This window comes from Photinus pyralis, unplaced genomic scaffold (genome assembly GCF_008802855.1).
Source record: "Photinus pyralis isolate 1611_PpyrPB1 unplaced genomic scaffold, Ppyr1.3 Ppyr1.4_LG8, whole genome shotgun sequence".
Lineage (NCBI taxonomy): Eukaryota > Metazoa > Arthropoda > Insecta > Coleoptera > Lampyridae > Photinus > Photinus pyralis.
This window is the reverse complement of record NW_022170819.1, coordinates 14,000,275-14,022,482: the sequence shown is the minus strand read 5'-3', so window position 1 is coordinate 14,022,482 and position 22,208 is coordinate 14,000,275. Positions and strand designations below refer to the sequence as shown.

At 36.5% G+C, this 22,208-nt stretch overlaps 1 protein-coding gene across 1 annotated transcript; it reads right to left on the bottom strand.

The window, feature by feature from the left end:
• Positions 1-331: 331 nt before the first annotated feature.
• LOC116179407 (tigger transposable element-derived protein 1-like) lies at positions 332-1,711 on the bottom strand. The gene has a single exon (XM_031499198.1). It carries the CDS (start codon positions 1,709-1,711, stop codon positions 332-334), a length of 1,380 nt encoding a protein of 459 aa, XP_031355058.1.
• Between the last annotated feature and the right edge of the window lie 20,497 nt (positions 1,712-22,208).

Here is a 22,208-nt window from a genome sequence, read left to right as displayed (position 1 = left end):
GTCCTGTGTCGGCTTCCGTTACTTCTCCCACAAAATAGGTCTTTTCTTTTTTACCGTCAAACTCTACAAATACAAAGTCCTTAAGTTTAGGATTGCACGCCTCAAAGAAGTCATCAATTTCCTCTTTTGAATCATCAGACACTGCAAATGGATCAATATCATCCAAACTGTCGTCGCTAGCCTTCCAATCATCTTCATCTTCCGAACTGTCACTTCTTGTCTTTTTATTTATTTTAGATCTACTTATTTTCACACTTTCTAGCGTTTTTGTAAAATTCTTTTTTTTAGATCTACTTACTTCTTCATTTTCTACTGTTTTTGTAAAATTCCTTTAGACCCTTGACGCCTTTCTTTCAGACTTTGCAAGAAGCTCTGCTTCCAGCTCAACCTTCTCAGGTGTTTCGGTTAAAATTCTACATCTGCCACGCTTGCGGCCTTTAGTTGGAATCCCAACCCTCGGAGGCGCCTGGGGAAATGGTCGAACTTCTACTGGAGAAATCATTACTGATGAAGGATTGGTGGTTGGCGATTGATGAAGCTGATTAGATGGTCCGGGCTGAGAACTAGGCGATAATGCTGGAGGAAATTCTGGAACTACGGGATCTACGGTCGTTTCACCCATGGGGTTCGGCCTGTCAGTCACCAAACTCGTGTAAAACTCATCTTCTCTAAAAATATCTGAGTTGAAGGGAAAAATTCCAGACACTCGGAAGCCACTTTGTATATTAGCCGGTGAAAAAGCCTTTGGATAAGCTTGTCCAAGTAGACCTGCGATGTCGTAAATTGTTAGGTTTTTCCCTGGATTATTCGTCATCCAATCAGATGCAACACTGTTGTAGTAGGTTTTCAGGGGTTCGAAGACAGTGCGATCCAGCGGCTGCAGCTTATGTGACGTATGTGGGGGCAGTGTCAATAGAACCAGGCCGTTGGATCGGGCAAAATTTATGATTTCAATGTTAACATGACTATCATGATTGTCAAGAATAATTAGTTGCTTGTTGTTTAAGCTGCAATTGGAATGTTTCCGAAAGTGTTCCAGATACTTCAAGAAGTTTTCTTTTGTCATCCATCCAGATGAATGGGTAGCTCCTGCAGACCCCGGTGGTGCACCTTGCAGCATGCGGTCTTGCCAGTTCACTATTGGTAAAATGAGGAATGGGGGGACATGATTCCCACAAGCATTTACTGCAGAACAAACTGTTACGAGCTGTCCCCTCTCGCCCGACGTCACTTTTGCTACCTGTTTAGCACCTTTCGGTCCAATGATTTTTGACGGCCTGTGAACAGTTGTCACACCTGTTTCGTCCAGATTCCAAATGTTTTCAGGTGTAAACCCATGCTTTTCTATAACAGTTTTCAGTTTGGCAAAAAAGGTGCTCACAGTGTGTTTATTAAATGCTGTACTACGAGCTAAGCTGGTCGGTTCAGGATTTCGGAGAGACAAGCAGCTATTTCTGTCCATGAAACTCCTTGCCCAATCTCGACCTGCTATTTTCTTTACATCCCAGGTTGCAGGGATTTTCTTGTGATTTGCCACACCAAACTCGTAGGCAAGTTCTCGAAACTTCATCAGTGATAAACCATAGTTCAGGCGAGACGCATGGAGAAGGTAGTCAGCGAGTTGTTTTTCTTCTTCATCGGTAAATACCTGTGCCTTCTTGAACCCAGGCAAGCGATCTGCTCCTCTTCTAATTAGTCTCTTCAGCGTCATTACATTTATGTTTGGCGGTGCCTTTCAAAGACGCCCCATTTTTCACTGCTGCAACAGCCGCGGCAACAGTATTAGCTTCTGGCAGTACTCGCTTCTTTGCACCATCTTTTGGTTTGTATTTCTTCGGCATCTGCAACAGCGAATAACGTCACAATTTATTACAATTAAGGCATGCCACAAGTAGAACACAATAAGGGAGACTTGATCCCGGGATCACATCTCCCCCATGGAGCTGGAATCAACTCTCCCTAAAATTCACTGAATTTTTAAACCAAAAATGTAAACAAACATAACCTTGTAAAGGCAACTTCAATTGCTTAAAATGATCCTAAGAAACAACATACAACTGCCATGACTCGAAAATATAGGTCTCTTTCATGGAGAGTTAACAACAACGAATAATGTACTTACCATAAAAAATATTTCACATGAGAAAAACACTAAAACTGTCACAGAATGAGAGAAACGCGTTGTAGCGCCATCAAATTTGTTTGGTTACTTTATAGTTGATGTGAGATAACCAATTGTGCCAACAATCCGGACGTAAATCATTTAGGCGCGAAATTAGAAGATGGGATCAAGTCTACCCTGGGATCATGTCACCCTACTCTCCCCTAGATATGAGAGAAAATCCGAAAATCTGAATTTGAAGATTTGGAAGAAGTAGGTATTGCAACCCAAAGCATCCAAGAAAATAAAAAATCCCAAAAATTCAAACAATAAAAAAATTAATTAATAATACTGAAAGGTTCCACCCTGTATATACAACTTACGACGACACATACATTTTTGAGAGTTGGCAACCATGCAATTTCTAGGTGGGGAAAAGCTGCCTGCGCCATCTAAAAAGCACGGACGGGGTTTACTTTTGGCATCTTGTTTTGAATGACGGTCGTGAGACGTGAACGCGTCGCTGCTTAAATGTTTGTTGTTATTTTGTGTTTTTTTAATGCAGGTAGTAATCTTTGCATTTCTTTATATTGTATTTGTGTTTTGTATGCCACATTTTATATTTGTTGTGTTTGAATCTGTTTTTGAAATTTACTTGGTTTAACCGCAATGCATAATCACATATGTGATACCGTTATGCTATTGTTTGTAATTGTTTACGTTTTTGGTGTAATGCTTGCTTAATTTATGTTTATTGATGTTGATTACTTGGTCTTGTCCCTAAAGTAACACATTCGTATAAGTTTTGATCATTTTATTTTAATATGTGGAAATTACCGATTCGTTTGATGTATGTACTGACTTGTTGTTTGTAACTAACATTTTCTCCGTGAGTGAAGCAGTCACTGGAGTGGTAAAAACTGTAGTCAAAATTGAGCTACAACACCTAATTCCGTGAATGTCTTCGACTTTCAACTGTAGGCTCGAAACCCCGAAACCAGGGGCGAGTTACCTATCTTGCAGGAGCGGGATTACGCTAATCAAAGCTCTTCAGTTTAGAATCTATGTGCGATAAATGAGTGGCGATTCAATAATTTCCACATATCTTGTTTTTAGTTAAATTTGGTTACAAGGCCATGTAATTTTCCATCTTGCTTTTAACAAAAGGACTTTATTGCACCAAAGATGAGTCACATCTTGTGTATTTCACCATTTCTAAGAATCTTGGTACCTGCTTACCTGACTCATAATTCCCAAAAAGCTTTTAACCTATTTGTTACCTCTTGAAGTCGACATGCTACTTTTGTGATGTTATAATTTTATGTTACGCATTCACATCATTACAAACAATCAATTTTACTACACAATTTAATATTAATTTGACGGCTGGTTTTTTTATTGGTAACTTCTTTTTTTCCTAGCCTATTTCTATTTTTACTCGTTGAACTACCATTTTCAAAGTTTATTTTTGCAATGTAATTTATTTCGACTTAAATTTCCGAGTTACAATCTTAATAATTGCGATCATTATTAAACAAACTTTTCCAATTTGAGTGTTTTATTTTACGTTCCTTCCCTACTGTGCTTCAGGTCAAAGCTTTGTCTACAACTAACGTAAGGGGGTCCTGCCTTAGATGTTTGATCACGTGCCACTTTTTTAATTTAAGCGGGATCTTGTTTAGTTTTGGAGAGCATAGTTATGCGGGTGGCCATTTTTAAACGTTGTCGGGTTGGCTTTATTTCCGTGTTCTTGTAGTGCGAAGTTAGCGTAGAACCTGGGGGTTAAGTACACTACAATACTAGTAAAAATACTAATACAAGCTGTGCTCTGAAATTGAATTAGATGATACGAAATTCTAGACAATAATATTCAATTTATTTTTACTATCAGACGTTAAAAGTAAATGCTGGATCAGTTATTGCCATTTCATTGGCTTAATAAATGATTCTTGCAACAGGAGGACTAGTACCAACAATGCTTGTTTGTTGTAAAACTAACCTTTTCGCTCTTTCCTAATATATTGTTCGTAAGGCTCCAAAAATGTACAAAGTACGAATTATGCGGACATGTGTAACTCACGTGAATAGCAGAAAAAAAGTTGCTTAAATTTTGACATTGATTAGAAATTCCAAGGCCGCCATTCCGATTGCGTATACCGCCCACAACCTAAGCTACAAGATCAGGGAAGTCCCTAGGTGCAGATGCCAAGAAAAAACTGGCCACACATTTACCATTTCGAATGTAAAATTTACCTGCGTGAATCTGTGCAGATTTCGCGAAGGACAAATCAAGTTGACTCTGACCTTATCCTTAACCCAATACTTTAATTGATTCGATACGGGTTTTTACAAACGCTGATATAGAGGTTAACGACTTTGCAAGATGTTTACCATAACATATATACGCATTGATGGATTTCTTTTATAACCTTTCGCCCGGTTCCTCTCTTGTCAGTGCTATCCAAATAAACATTGATGAGAGCATCCCATTGCAAGGTGAAGGTTTTTGTTGCAATATGAGGCAATTTGAATGTTTGTCGTGCATTTCTTTTAACCTTTCGGAAGAACATGTTCATTAATTAACGAACCGCAAAGCAATATATGCATTACGACGATTAGCACGTGAAGGAAACCAGCCATAAACACGACCTTTTTAAGGTGAATTAAATCAGAAAAACCGTGGACACTACAATTGCAAATCCCTAGACAGAGGAAGTCATATACCAGCGAAGTTTAGCTCTTTAGCCCTCCATTTATAAAATTTATTATTGTAATTAGGTTCTAGAGACCCGCTATAAAATTCTAAAGTTCTGACAAACAAATTTGGAAAATATAGAGGCAAGAGGCCAAATGTACGCAGTGTTAAGATATTTTTCGAGGGTGGGATAGGAGAGCGGAACTGGTTTTATTCTTCATGGTACTCTAATAAAAGGTCTCAACGAAAGGAATCAATTTCTACCAACCATAGCCTTCCTCTTCCACCCCTTACCGTAATCGGAAATAATTTCTTATAACTCAAGAGCGGATTGTCGGAGGAGGGTACTTACAAAGGGTGATTGGGACGTATGGTGGAAATATACCCATTGGAATTGTCAAAACATGCAGCGCGAATATCTCGAGATTGGAATGACGGAGGAGAGTGCTTACAAAGGGCTATTGAAACTGTGGACTAGGTACATCTAATGGTAGGGACAAAACAAAAGTGCCAATATGTCGAGAGCAGAGTGTCGGAAGATGATACTCACAAAGAGGGTGTTAAAAAATGCCCTTTATCTGTACAAGAGTTGGGCACATTTTGTATTTGTTTTAGTTCTTAGTAAGTCAATAATATAGTTCAGAGAAAAACAGCGCAAGGCCTCGTCAAATGTTCTGAAAAACAAATAATATTCACTAAATATACATTTTGTAGCAAAATGAAAGATGTAGAATGATCTGAAATGTGTCAAGAACTCCAAAATTTTGCTAAAAATGTATACCTATACTTTACATACCAAAAATGTCAAATACATCCCCAACCATAAAAGGTTCAAAAACTAAAGAAAAATCTGAGGAATTCTAATAGAATCTAACCAGAAACAATATCACGAATATTCCTTTAGTACCTAAAATACGAAAAAGTTTCTAATTTTTTTCAGTTCACCCCAAAACCGTTCAGAAGATGCACAGAATTGTAGTACAAACAAAATCTGTTTCGCATTTTTTAATGGCAATAGTGAAAACTTCATTTAGGTCCAAAAAACTATGTGGGTTTTCACAAGTGGGCAGAGTAGCTGCTGTGAACACTTCTGTTGATCTGAAATTGTAATACAACATTCCTTGTAATATTGGCTACAAAACATATCCGTTCGATCGATTTCCATCTGCTCATATTGCTCATTAAGAACAGGTTTAAGAGACCGCCAAAAGTTAAGGCCTCTCACTACTAACTCGCGATTTCTAGAAACCCGGATTTCTATTTGAGCACCAGTACTGCCGAATACTTGACCTTCTCGGGGTAAGCAAAACCCAATTACACTTGAGTTTTACCACAGCCAAAACCAGGAAGCTTTTTCGCTTGATTATTTGCATTGCTCAAAACCGAATCCCTTCAAAAATATCCGGTATAGTCCCTACGCATCTTTCCTAATTTATTGACTCTCCAAAATGGCGCTTTATTAATGAAATCGGCCATTCTTAATCATTAACTCATTCGATTCGTTTAAAATCCACCAATTACGCTAGCTCTAGGGCCATAACTCACAATTCCACGTTTGTTCAAATTTGCAATTCTGCTTTGCTTACGTTTTTTTGTAGTAAAATCACGCAATTCTACATCGGCAGCTTTGGTCACGTAGACCTAATTAAGATGATATAATTAACGCTGGACAGCGTTCCGGAGCTAGTGTACAGGTCACGTATTTAACAAGAAAAAATAAAGGATTATTGATTTTGGAATTGAAAAACACCAACATAATTTCTAACTAAAGTTATGGCCCGCACCGTTTAATAAAAACGTTATGGAGGGTTTTCACTTTGGACTTTGGAGAGAAAAAAATGGTCTTGGGGATAGTTCTAAAAGTTTCTTCTTCTCTAATACCCTAATACCATATATAATAATAAAACTAGGAAGCATTTTTACATTTCGTATGATGTTTCACTCGTCGGTATTGCCGCGTAAGACAACTGTAAATGATGAGTAACGGGCAAATATAGCGAATATCATATAGCGAAAACCCGGAGTCTCTAGGTGGTCCAACGGCCGAGATCTCGATGGAACAGGCAGACAGACAGACGACGGAAAATTGAGCACTTAAGCCGTTACCTCAACTTTGTTGTGTTACACTAAAAAAATTAAGTGGAGCCCTACCTGAAATGTGGTTTACTTTTTTGAATTTTTTTTAGGCTTGTGCGTTTTTTAGGGGTTACGAGAGCTGCTTATTCCAACATTTTGCGTCGGTCGTGTTAATGGCCCGGCAAAGTGGTTGGTGCTCGTCTGGCGGTCGATAAAGAGAGATAACGCGAAATTAATTGCATTTAGGTAACCATAACAGCTGAATCAGAATTTATCATAGTCATGGCTCGACGCAGCTGTCAACCGCGAACTCAACACAATCTTCAAATTGTCTTTATACGCGCGTGATTGGTTTAACTAGGCGCAGTCTATTGGCTAACGATTAAAAATGGTCGCTGTAGCCTATTAGCGGTATTTTGGGGCGTGTTATGCAATTAAAAAAAAGAGCAGGGTCTCGGCTGCGCAGTAGTTTTTATGCAGATGACGTAGCCGTTGAAAACGAAGTTAAGTGAGCACGAAGGTGGACTTATTCAATTACGCGACGCTATCCTTACTCATCCGCTTTAAACAACTTTGACTGAATTTAATACGTTTCAAATTAACAATTCGCCACGAGCCAAGATTTAACGTCAGAAATGTTTGGTTGCATTCCACGAATACTAAATAGAGGGTGATCCAGTTTTCCAAGTTTGGACGACCCAAGAGGTAATTTTAAACGCTGTATAATTAAGGCAAAATTCATTTTTCTATTTGTATTCAGTCTCGACAGATTTACTTTAAGAACGTTGAATGGTTGAAATTTTGACAGTAACTAGAAACATCCTTTAACACTAGGTCGAATCATTCTGTGCCTTTTTTGAATTTTTTAACAGAAATGTACTGTGAATGTAATAAGTTTTCCAAAATATACAAATTGTGGGTAACAAAGCAGATATTCTGTACTTTTCCACTGTACTGGGTGACCCAATAAGACTGTTCGTCGGCGCCACGCAGTCTATCTAAGATTGAAGATAAGTAGGGGAGGGGATAGGCATCTTTTTCTGTAACCTTGTTCAATGCTCCAAAATCAACACAAAATCTATACCCTTGGCTACGGGATTTGGGTATCAACAAGACCGGTGACGACCACGCACTTGTAGATGGTTCAATTAATTCTTTGGATGTTATTTGGCTACTTTTTCATAAAGAAAAAGTCATATCATTCCATTTGATTTTATTTATTTATTTATTTACACTATTTATTTATATTATATATATATATATATATATATATATATATATCTATTATTGATATAAGTCGAGATCCGGATAATAGTAGGATAACCTGAGATCCCCCTTTAAAGTTAAAAATATGCGTGTATAATGGGTTGCCAATGACATGAAATATGTTCTTCTATCATTACCCCTATAGAGGGGAAAGAAATTCATACAATTAAAATTATCCATATAAAAAGCAGTTAGGATGAGATCAAAAAATAAATACACTTAAGTAGAGATCATATAGTGTATAAAATGACATTGGTGTATTAAGTAGAGATCATGCGGTGTTGTCAAATGTACTTGTTCTAAAAATAGATTTCGTTATCTTTTGCGAATACTTAACAGGTTGTTAGCCTTCATGTGGGATTCCTTCGCGTATTCTTTCATCGATAAAGCGTTAATATTATTTGGCACCCGGGGCTTGAAATATTATAACATTTAATTAAATAATACCTAGTGTAATAGGTACTCTATTTTACATCGATGATAAATTAAAACGATTACCTATTTATTGAAGGAAAGAGTTCCCGTTGGAAATGATTTTTTTTATTTTTCTAACAGCTGATAGTGGTTCATAAGTCTACATCTTTGAATTAAAGGACCCAATTCAAACTCACTTTCAAAGTACAATTGCCATTATAATTAATGTAATAAATTTTTGCCATTAACTGAAATGCTTCAAAATTGATTATGCATAAGTATTCATCCTACAATCATGTATAAACAATTAAACACCAAACCCAAAGAAATCATTATCAAATTGCTTTCTTATCTCTTTTCCAGTACCGTATGGCGCATGGTTGGTAAAAAGCAATCATAAGAACTCTAAAGTTATTTGCTTATGATTACATGTAAACCATTAGGTTGTTCAGTATTTCGTAAAGAAATCTGTGAAAAGTTCATTTTTGAAGAAAGATGCCTTGGTTAGTCAAACTGGTTCAAACCATGGAGGTGACCATTTTGGTTCAAAAACATCTAATTCATCCTCCAATCATGTATAAACACCAAACCCAAAGAAATCATTATTAAATTGCTTTCTTATCTCTCGTCCAGTACCGTATGGTGCCTGGTTGGTAAAAAGCAATCACAAGGACTCTAAAGTTATTTGCTTATGATTACATGTAAACCATTAGGTTGTTCAGTATTTCGTAAAGAAATCTGTGAAAAGTTCATTTTTGAAGAAAGATGCCTTGGTTAGTCAAATTGGTTCAAACCATGGAGGTGGCCATTTTGTTTAAAAAATATCTAATTCATCCTCCAATCATGTATAAACACCAAACCCAATCAAATTGCTTTCTTATCTCTCGTCCAGTACCGTATGGTGCATGGTTGGTAAAAAGCAATCACAAGAACTCTAAAGTTATTTGCTTATGATACATGTAAACCATTAGGTTGTTCAGTATTTCGTAAAGAAATCTGTAAAAAGTTCATTTTTGAAGAAAGATGCCTTGGTTAGTCAAACTGGTTCAAACCATGGAGGTGGCCATTTTGTTTCAAAAATATCTACTTCATCCTCCAATCATGTATAAACACCAAACCCAATCAAATTGCTTTCTTATCTCTCGTCCAGTACCGTATGGTGCATGGTTGGTAAAAAGCAATCACAAGAACTCTAAAGTTATTTGCTTATGATTACATGTAAACCATTAGGTTGTTCAGTATTTCGTAAAGAAATCTGTGAAAAGTTCATTTTTGAAGAAAGATGCCTTGGTTAGTCAAACTGGTTCAAATCATGGAGGTGACCATTTTGGTTCAAAAACATCTAATTCATCCTCCAATCATGTATAAACACCAAACCCAAAGAAATCATTATTAAATTGCTTTCTTATCTCTCGTCCAGTACCGTATGGTGCCTGGTTGGTAAAAAGCAATCATAAGAACTCTAAAGTTATTTGCTTATGATTACATGTAAACCATTAGGTTGTTCAGTATTTCGTAACGAAATCTGCAAAAAGTTCATTTTTTAAGAAAGATGCCTTGGTTAGTCAAACTGGTTCAAACCATGGAGGTGGCCATTTTGGTTCAAAAACATCTAATTCATCCTCCAATCATGTATAAACACCAAACCCAAAGATATCATTATCAAATTGCTTTCTTATCTCTTTTCCAGTACCGTATGGCGCATGGTTGGTAAAAAGCAATCATAAGAACTCTAAAGTTATTTGCTTATGATTACATGTAAACCATTAGGTTGTTCAGTATTTCGTAAAGAAATCTGTAAAAAGTTCATTTTTGAAGAAAGATGCCCTGGTTAGTCAAACTGGTTCAAACCATGGAGGTGACCATTTTGGTTGAAAAACATCTAATTCATCCTCCAATCATGTATAAACACCAAACCCAAAGAAATCATTATTAAATTGCTTTCTTATCTCTCGTCCAGTACCGTATGGTGCCTGGTTGGTAAAAAGCAATCACAAGAACTCTAAAGTTATTTGCTTATGATTACATGTAAACCATTAGGTTGTTCAGTATTTCGTAACGAAATCTGCAAAAAGTTCATTTTTGAAGAAAGATGCCTTGGTTAGTCAAACTGGTTCAAACCATGGAGGTGGCCATTTTGGTTCAAAAACATCTAATTCATCCTCCAATCATGTATAAACACCAAACCCAAAGAAATCATTATCAAATTGCTTTCTTATCTCTTTTCCAGTACCGTATGGTGCATGGTTGGTAAAAAGCAATCACAAGAACTCTAAAGTTATTTGCTTATGATTACATGTAAACCATTAGGTTGTTCAGTATTTCGTAAAGAAATCTGCAAAAAGTTCATTTTTGAAGAAAGATGCCTTGGTTAGTCAAACTGGTTCAAACCATGGAGGTGGCCATTTTGGTTCAAAAACATCTAATTCATCCTCCAATCATGTATAAACACCAAACCCAAAGAAATCATTATCAAATTGCTTTCTTATCTCTTTTCCAGTACCGTATGGCGCATGGTTGGTAAAAAGCAATCATAAGAACTCTAAAGTTATTTGCTTATGATTACATGTAAACCATTAGGTTGTTCAGTATTTCGTAAAGAAATCTGTGAAAAGTTCATTTTTGAAGAAAGATGCCTTGGTTAGTCAAACTGGTTCAAACCATGGAGGTGACCATTTTGGTTCAAAAACATCTAATTCATCCTCCAATCATGTATAAACACCAAACCCAATCAAATTGCTTTCTTATCTCTCGTCCAGTACCGTATGGTGCATGGTTGGTAAAAAGCAATCACAAGGACTCTAAAGTTATTTGCTTATGATTACATGTAAACCATTAGGTTGTTCAGTATTTCGTAACGAAATCTGCAAAAAGTTCATTTTTTAAGAAAGATGCCTTGGTTAGTCAAATTGGTTCAAACCATGGAGGTGGCCATTTTGGTTCAAAAACATCTAATTCATCCTCCAATCATGTATAAACACCAAACCCAAAGAAATCATTATCAAATTGCTTTCTTATCTCTTTTCCAGTACCGTATGGCGCATGGTTGGTAAAAAGCAATCATAAGAACTCTAAAGTTATTTGCTTATGATTACATGTAAACCATTAGGTTGTTCAGTATTTCGTAAAGAAATCTGTGAAAAGTTCATTTTTGAAGAAAGATGCCTTGGTTAGTCAAACTGGTTCAAACCATGGAGGTGACCATTTTGGTTCAAAAACATCTAATTCATCCTCCAATCATGTATAAACACCAAACCCAAAGAAATCATTATCAAATTGCTTTCTTATCTCTCGTCCAGTACCGTATGGTGCCTGGTTGGTAAAAAGCAATCACAAGAACCTAAAGTTATTTGCTTATGATTACATGTAAACCATTAGGTTGTTCAGTATTTCGTAACGAAATCTGCAAAAAGTTCATTTTTTAAGACAGATGCCTGGGTTAGTCAAATTGGTTCAAATCATGGAGGTGACAATTTCGGTTCAAAAATATCGAACTTATCCGGCAATCATGTGTAAACACCAAACCCAAAGAAATCAGGATAAAACCAAAGCGTACCGCGTTAGGACCCAACTTGGACAAAACGTACCGCGTTTCGCCGTGGTCCAATCAGAACGGCCAATTTTTGCCGTATGGTTAATACGTGGTACGTTCTGCCTAAATGCGTACGGTACCTAATTGGTAAAATCAATCATAAACAATTTACCAAATTCTCTTTTTAGACAGCGCTGTAATATCTTTGGTTCTTTTCCCGATGAGCTTGGTATAGAAATAACGATTTTGACATCTTTTGATTAAAATACAAGTGGTCATCGAAAGTGTACCAAATTCCCTTATTGGGCACCGTGGTAGGTGTGTTCCAGCTTATAGTTACGATACCCTTAGAATCCATTATGACCCTCTTATTAATTTAATGCGCTTACTAAAATATACTAAACGTTATTTTACATTTCTCCTCAATCCACCAGTTTAATCTCTTTAATACAAATCCGCCCTTGTAACGTAACGTGGATTAGGAATAATACATACGAGGTAGCAGATAACAAATTATTTACGTTATAGCGCACATAGTACAGCTACCTCTTTCATTATTTGCTATCGCACTTTAAAGCGAGAGTACCGCTTTACAATGTTGCCGTTTATTTGGATCTCACTTTATTTAAAATATAACGTATTATATATAACGTAAGCAGCGCCCCCTAAGATGGTCACTCAAGAACTTCGCGTGTATAAATTTTGACAAAAACCTAAAAGTTGAGATCCGGGCGAAAATTGAAATTTAGCTTCCTGTATGATCGACCGAGCTAATAGACTCGATATACACAGTAAAAAAGGCGAGATCCGAAAACGGATCTCGGGTTTACCAAATGGATCTCACCTTATCTGCAATATATGTAAAAATGATCTCACCTTAGCGCTTTTTAAATCTATATATATATATATATATATATATATATATATATATTTTATTTTGTTAAGGAATTTGGATCATAGTGTCAAAACTAGCCCCCTGGCGGGGAAGGATTCAACTAAATTAACTATATTTTGGTTGATTCTTATTGGCCAAGGAATGCTCTTTAAACGATACCAAATTTGTGACCGATAGGTCAAACGGTTAGGAAGTTAAAGCAAGATATTGCGAAAACAACCACACCATCTTTGTTTTTGAAATAGCTGAGTTTTTGTTTGTACGAAAATGATAGATAAAATGGTTCTATTTAAAAATGTGAAAAAAGATTGTTTAGTTTATTATGCAAAATTTAAAGAAAATGCAATTTTAAAATTTAAGATGGCTGTTACGCGCTCTGGTGGTCATTTTTAGAACTTGAAAATATTTTCCAGCGATTCTTCACAACCGATTTACCCAATAATTTTTTACCCGAACGGTTCCCGAGATATGACAGAGGTCTAACCTTACCGCATACAACACCAAAAACGATCAGGAAATTCCGCACTCTGTAATGCAACTTCTGTTAGAATAAAAAGTTTGATTCTGTCACAGGAATCGCACCAAGTGAATCACAAACTTTTTTTTTAAGTTTATGCAAAAAATATTACACATCGAAATAATGAACTTTGTTTCCGGTTACAGATTGACATCTAAAGTAATTAAAGAAGGTAAAAAAATTGGCAATTACTCGTTTTTTTATGGTACAGATATCTAGGTCATAATTCTTGCCATATAACCGACATTTTGATAGTTCCTTAAAGGAGGACGATCGTAAAGCGAAGCAAATTTCAATTTGTTTGCCCACCAGTTATGATACAAACTCTGTATAGAAGCAAAAAAAGTAACGTGACCGAAGATGCAAACAGCTGACGGAGTAAACAAGATGTAAACATTTCTTCCTTCTGAAAGATGTAAACAAACTTTTTTGGCCACCAAGAATATGACCGCCACACGAAAAGTTGCTTCAGCGTGCACTATTGCCCTTGATAGGATATTATCAGTTTCTCTCTTCCATAGTTTAAGTCAGATTCAATGGTAATAGAATCGGTCAATATTTAGTATAATTTCCACAGATTAACGTCTTTACAAGAAAAGCGAATGTAGGTGGCTCATCCAGGAATTCGTGTAAATGTGAAAATCAAATGAAGAAGGTTTTTTTTTGTATTTTGAAATTTCTTCTACGCATTTACAAAAAAATTAAACAAAAACCCAACTACTGGATAGAATCGTTTCGAAATATTTCGTATCTTATTGGCGGAGAGTCATGTTCAGATAAGTGTTACCTAATTAAAAAAGCAGTTTGTAACCTTGAGAAAAGTGCATGATAGTACAGACAAGATTATACTAATTAACTACACTGATTAATCCACCACAGGGAGGTATAAATAGATTATTTTTGTACTACCTAATCATAACACCATTCACTAGGTATAGGGCGATTAGTCATGGTTTCTTTGGAAAAACCTCCTCGTGCAACATTTTGACTGCCGCAGTAACACTAACATTACGGCACGCGATCATCATTACGAATTCATTCAATTTGAAATGTTGTACTACGTTTTGTGAGTCATTGTCTTGTTTATATTTACTTTAATGCTTTCTATTTACTTAAACTGTCAATTATATCGTCGGTTTTCGGAATGTTCTCCAGCATCCTTTTACGTGTTAACCTTCGGCGAATTTTTTACCTGTTGAATTTGTGGAATCGTTTTTTTTGGCAGAAAACTTGTTTAATTGACCAATTTGAAAGTTCAAAGTACTTTGCAAGATGCTAACAGATTTTGGCAAGTCTTTCCATTTGTGATCTCAGCAAAATGCAATGGTCAAAACCTTGCTCATTGCGTCTATAACGTAAAAATTCTAGGTAGACAACAAGAAATAGGTTGTGGCCATTAACCGTCGTTAATTAATAAGATAACTACAATCACTCTTAATTATTGATGATCGATATCTGTAAACATGAGTAGGTAATTCAGGCCACAACTACAAGGTTTTCAAGAGTAAATAAAGGTGTGAAATTGCAAGGTTTTAGGAATTGGGTTAAGCGCGCGCGAATTTTCATTTTTCTTTGCTAATGCTGTCGGTCACTTTATTGTTTATAATCTGGTTTAGTGATAAAATACTAAAATCGTTCGTTTACTTTTCAATTCATTTGCATACCGCCGTTTACGGTGTGACAATATCGATAAATTTGAATGATGAATGGTGTTTCCATGACTCTTCTTCGTAAGTGAAGGGTTACCGGATGGGACTGTGCCCATTTAATCGAGTGATAAAGTTGAATGCTCCAGTAGGGCGGAAGATTAGATAGAGCCGGAGGAACTAGTGAAGATGGCCGCTGTAAGCTATTAGCTTCCATTTTTTGGGCGTGTTACAAAATTGGAAAAAGTAGGGACGCGTCCAGGAAGATATCTTAAAAGCGCATTAGGCGATAAGTTTTCAAGTATTAACGGTTAAGATTCCGCCTTTGGTCACGAAAGAAAAAATTGGGAAGGACGATAATCGCATTGATGCATCGTACCCAAAAATCGAATATTAGTAATTAATCAGTAGGTACGCGAAACGGGCGAACTTTCGAATGGGTGTTAATTAAATAAATCGACTGTGGAACGTTTCAGTTAAATAAAAGGTGTCCACGCAAAAAGTTGCGTAGTGTTATATTAATGTAGATGTAACATGTAACCCCTCGCTGCAAATAAGTAAGGACGTAGATGACGATGTAATTTGGATGCTGGCGTCACCTCCCTCTATAGCAGTTTCACGAACATTCTCTGCCAGATTTGTGCTCAACGGATACTTGCATGACGCAGTTTTCTGTTTTAAAATAAAACCATTTCGTTTACTACTTTACTTTACTTCACAGTAACTTTAATAGCGATGGGTCACCCTGTATGCTTTAAATTTCATCACCCTGTATTTTGCAAATTTAGTTACATGTGGCGTCGCTAATTTGAAATTGAACACAAATTCGATCATATTAATTGAATTTTAGGTCAATGTCATTTTGTTTCAGAACGGTTTGATGCTGATTTTGTTTAAATAATCGCTTTGTTGGTGTGAATTTGCAGTTATAAAGTTGAATTACGTGTTAAAGATCGGGGATATCTGAAAATAATTGCATTATTTTGTTTTTAAAGTTCGTTATCGCTGCGATAAGCTAATTAGTTTCAAGATAAGCGGATGTTTTTTCGCCGAAGAAAACACAGGTGTGCAGTTTATCCTTCGAAGATGCATTAATTTTGATAAATGAGTAGAGGCGTAAGGTGGAGTAGGGAAGGCGGCCGTTAAATAGAAGAGACGGACGGGAATCATTGCTTTTTGGTCAAGTATTTTGGTGAGTGTTTGATTAGTGTATGGCTGTCTGCCGTAATCCAGTTTGTTTGTTGATTATGTAAGTCTGTTATAGAAGTTGGTACTGACAAAGTGAATGTGGTAGCCTGAAGATCTTATTGATGGTGGCAAATAGAATACTGATCTGCCACAAAATAGTGCCTTCGATCTCACACGAGGATAATTTTTAACATAAAATAATACTTATCCAGTTAAAGTGAAATTCGTACCCGATGCGTACAACGAATCAAAGAATTTTTAACCACGCCAAAGTTTTGTTGATTGATTAGCTCGTTAACTTTTAACCTTGAAATCTAGTTAGCAGTTTGAACTCCTTTTTTTACTATCAACGCTGGATAGGTCAAAGATGTCTTTGACCCTTTGATAACCCACCGCTTGATTGGGAGTTCTGTACGTATTGGTTTTCAGAAGCGAGTCTCACTGGTCTGATAACTTCGTTACCTGAAAGGGTAAAAGCAAAGAAGTAAAAGCTTAGGTTCGACACTTTATAGCACCTAAAATCTTCCAAAAATGTCACCAAGGGAGTGAAAAAGTATTGCATTTGGATTTGTGTTGCCTTTAACCAGCTATTCATTTCCATTAGATTTGCACACTTTTTACGAACTCGTACGTACATAATTTCCTATTATATTTTCCTTGGAACGCCATAGATTTTTATGACAACAGATATTACCTATCTCACTAGAACGAATGGATTATTTCACAGTTGAAACCCTCAGGCATCAATTTCTAATGTTTTAACGTTTCGTTATAAGACCTATTTCTTGTAGCTTATTAACGAGCGACAAAAAGCGGGTTTATAATTTTGGACTTTGTGTCCGTCAGTCTGTCCGTCCGTCTGTGTACATGCCACGAACGGTGTCGAACTTTCCAGTTTTGTTTTCAATAATAGGTAAACAACGGACAAGGGACTAAGTGATTCAATTTTGGTCAATACTAGTCAACCGGAAGTGACCTTGTCGCCCGTTGTTTATATTGGTGCAGTTTATTTGTTTTGGATCTTTTGATATGTTTCGGATGTCCCCAAGTTAAGTTAAGTGGAGGTAAATATATTGATCCCAACGAAAAAGTGTATAGAATCTTTTATGTGGTTATTTTACGAATAACTAAAAAAAGGGACCTTTACACATCTTACAAATGTTTTGTACTTTGGATAGCATTTCCAAATGTTGGATACATTTCCAAAAGGTACCTTACTACACAATTTTGAAAATTTGCTACACATCTCCACATTTGACACGTATTTCTGAAATATTTCACAAATTTCTAATGTTTCGTAGCCATTTTTTGAGACACATTTCCGAAACATTTTCAAAGTCCTTTAAACGTTTCCCGAACATTTTCAAAATTTTTATAATTTTGCCTAGTTTCCAATGTTTATGGAACGTTTCGAATCATCCCTAAGTATTTTTGAAACATTTTTTGAAGTATTTCCAGAATTCTTTAAACAATCTCAAATTTGTTGTTTATTTATTTATTTACAAATAATTAACAATAAATTTACACCAGTCTGGAAATGAATAGATTTATAACTTATCATTCACACAATTTATAACAGCACGAACCATTTATTACTTCGGCGTCGAAATCAGAACTGAACTGAAACGCAATTCTTTTTCTTATATACCAAACGTCTCCTCTTTTTCTAAAGATCTCGAGCGCTTCCGAAGGCACCCCACTATTCTAGAACGTTCTCGGACAAAACGTCATATCTTTCGGAAAGATAAATTCAGCGTAATTAAGCGTTCTTCTACGGGCGCGCATTTGCTGCCAGCCAGCCAGTCAGACGGCCGGCCAAAGTGAAACACAGAAATAATAGGTGCTTTTTTCCCGTAGAATCGAATGCTGAAATCAATTTTTGACAAATTTCCAAAATTTAAATAAATCATCAACATTTACTGGGAAATTCAATGTTACTGAAGTTTTTTCGTTTTTTGAGTGTCTTGTTCAATGGGAACTATAATTTTTTCAGAATTTCATCAAATAGTATATATAAAAACAAAGAAAATGACATCAAATATGAAATGGAACTCTATACGATAATTTTCATTTGAAAAAAAGTTTTTTACCGGAAAACAAAAAACACAGTTTTCCACGATTTCTACTTCTGCGGTTTTGAAATACTTTTAGGGGAATGGTCTTAGATAGAGTCCTGGAATGTTTTGCAACAGTGAAGGTGTGCCAGACGACCATCAAATTTCGCAGTCTCCAGGGGGGGGGGGGCTTATTTCCTGAGATGCTGTTGTTGAAAGTAAATCGTGCACAAGTGTTACATGTCACAACTAACTGATTTAAGATTTTGCATACGCCACGTAAAATTTTTGAAAATGGTGGCCGGAAGGAGGGAGGAGTGAGCAGACGTTCTACCGTTCATGGTATTCTAATGAAAGGAAATGAATTGGTTTGCACAAACTATAACTTTCTTGCGCGACTCCTTTTCGAGTTTCCTGGGTGGCCGGGGAAGAGAGACGAGATAAAAACTAATTTTATCTTTCATGGTATTTTAATTAAAGGTTTCAACAAAAGGAACTGTTTTGTACCATATAGGTACCGCCCTACTTTCAGACTCCTTATCAAAACATGGGGGGGGGGGGGAACTGGTTTGATCCTTCATAGTACTCTCATGAACGGTCTCAACGAATGGAATCAATTTCTAACAACCATAGTCCTCCTCCTTGACCCCTTATCGTGATCGGATATAAATGATTCCTTATACCTCAAGAACATACTGTTGGAGGATGGTAATCACAAAGGGCGATTGGGACGCCTGGAAAAATTATATCCATTGGTGATGGACCTTCACCTACCTAAGCTATTTGTGTTTAAAAAAATGCGCTTTATCTGCACAAGAATTGTGCACAATTTATACCTGTTTAGGGGCTATACGTGTACCGGTGATGTTAAGTTGCTGGACTGTTCGTTGCTAATTTTATGGATCTACAAGAAGTCACCTCCAAAATGAATAAAATACATTGTCTTTTCTCGATTATTAAAGTAGCAATGAACATGTTGTAACCGTATTTTTAAGTTGGTATAATAAATCCCTAAAACCTTGAAAACTTAACGGCATGTTCTCTTCGTGTTCAAAAACAATCTAAAGTAATTGTAATTAGTCTTATAGTAACAAATACGTTTCTCAATAACATAATGTAACAATTAGACATTTATAACATTAAAATTCTCACAAATAATCATGCGAATACACGCAGATGACAACTAAATGTTGAAAGAGGAGAATTAAAAAAAAATGAATGCCAAAGTTTTGCTCTTCTTTGAGTGTGTACATAGCTGTTTTCTCGTCATTCGTCATCTGTGGCATTTCAATTAAAGGTACATATAAGAATTTACATAATTCAACCATTAACTTTGCATAGGTAAGTGCCATAGAGCTTGACTTTGTTGGTTAGGAAGTAATCTCTTCCGTGAAAAGCTATATATTTCTGGGTTATAAGAGGAAATGTGGTTCTTTTTATCAATTGTGATTTTTTGAAAATTGTACTTTCAATACCAAGCTTAGATATTTTGAATTTAGTTGAGCAAATTGTCAAGTTCAGCATCCTCCAGCTAAAAAGGCCCAATATGAAGTGACACCAAGTGAAATTAAAAGTGCTGTTAGATTTCACAAAATTGTTTCCTAAATTCATATTCTAAAATATCCGGTTTTACCTGATGGGTTATGAATTTTGGGAAGGTAGATTCGGGGTTAGACAACAGTCAGTCGATTAGATACACCTTTACATTCTAATATCACCTTTCTTAGTTTGTGCAATTATTTTAGGAAGCGGACATTGTGGTAAAACTGAACCCTGATACAAGATATCATCAACTCTTTTGAAGTAGTCCTTTCTGTCCAAAATGAATACTTTGCTGTCCTTATCTGTTTTGAGATGAAAGCGTGGTAACACATTAACACGAGAAACGGGATTTTTTCATTCTCTGAACTCGTGGTAATTAGGTACTTAGAACAAGGATTATTAGGTTGATCTAGAAGGACGAGGTGCGCAATAAAATCTTGAAAAATCTGGGTCTAGATATATTCAAATACCAAGTCTTCTATATGGAGTAGTTACATTACAAGAAACGGAAGGAGGAGGAGGGTAACCAGCAATGAACATGACTATATCAATCGATCGAATTTATGGGGTGCGCGACTGAGCGTATCTATAGTCATTCGGCGCGTTCTCCGGGGTGCGAAAAGTAGGGTACTTCACCCTGGTGCTGGGTCGCAATTCCCTCCAGCAATATTGTACATAGAAAGGCCTTCCACGAAACGTAGTTCCTTCACGGGGGTGGAAACACTTTTAGAAACTGTTCGACACATAGCTCCAAAGTACTCTATCTTTTTGGATTTTCTTGTGTACTTGCCCTAATAATTAGCAACTGAGCTTAGCACTATCCCAGATTGGCTACAGCTTCGGAAAACAACGATCGAGGAGGACTTCCACATCGCTTCTGGTGGAGCATTATCGAGGAACGAGCCGGCTTTATGGCTCAGTGGTAAGAGCGTTGGGTTATAAATCCGGAGGTCGGGTGTTGGAACCTGGGTCAAAGTGAATTTTTCATCTGTGGCGGAGATGTAAATTACCTTAGACCAGTTCCGAGCATTCTACCGGCTACTCCGAATTAGGTTTTCCTGCAGTTTTCCTAATTCGTAAGGTAAATACCGGAGTAGTATAGAGACCAACTTAAGACCTTCTGCAGAGGCACCTCTAAATAGCATTATGCGGGTCACTCTGTAATTGGGCGCATGCCTGTTGAGGGCCCAAAACTAAGAGAGGGATAATAAACAAATAAACAAACGGATACCTCCCGAGTTGTTATACTGTTGATTGTAGCAAATAAGCAATTGTGGTATTTATTTACATGTCACTTATTGTGTGAAACGATTGAATTCTACCGGGTAATTCTGAAATAGGTACCAAAATTTATCGCTACAAAATAACTGTACTCCGGCAATAATTAAAGATTGACGTAGAGCACATAATTCCGCAAATAGGCAGGACGTGTTTATATTTGCAAATTTATTGGAAAAATCACATGATGGCAGTAACCCCACAGTAATGCCAGCTGTGGTATGAATAAGTAATACGGTGCATTGCGTCATCGTGTAACCGGTTTACGTAAGTTTACCATAAGAGGAGAAATTGATCGTTTAAACGTAAGCAATAAGATGATATATTCAGATCCTAATTATTTGCAAAATTACGAGACAATAAAAATTGAGAAGCGTAAGATTGGTATTGCCTAAAGGCAGCGATTTAAGTCTGGGAAACACGCATTCGCTTATATAATATAAAGTAGGTAGTAAACATGTAATTTCGTAGAAGTATTAGCCACTAATTAGGCACGTGATCCAAATTTTTCATCTAAACCATATCCGTAATCGTTTCCAAATGTTCCGTGAGAGAAATCTGGGTGAAGAGCACTTCACTTCCACCCCCCTATTGTCGGGCCCCCTCCTCGTCCCGTATTGTAAGTTGTAACGTAAGTTCAATTACGTGATTTATTTATTTACAATTAACTAACAATAAATTTATAACAGTCATTATTATTTATCACTCACAATTTATAACGTAACACGAGCGGGAGCTATTTATTACTATTATTTCACCTTGGCAACGCGGTTTAAATTCCATGAAATTTGGCTATATCGCATACGCCCGTTTTCCTCGAAAGTTCTCGAACACTTCCGAACGCTCCCGAACATTCTAGAATGTTTTCGAACAAAAACGCCATACTTCTCGGAAAGAATGCGTTACATTCGCTTTCGTTTCCGATGATTAACCTTTCATGGCGCCTCGATGTCTATCGGGATTTCTGAATACTCGCTACAGTATTCCTCTGATCTTTTATGTCC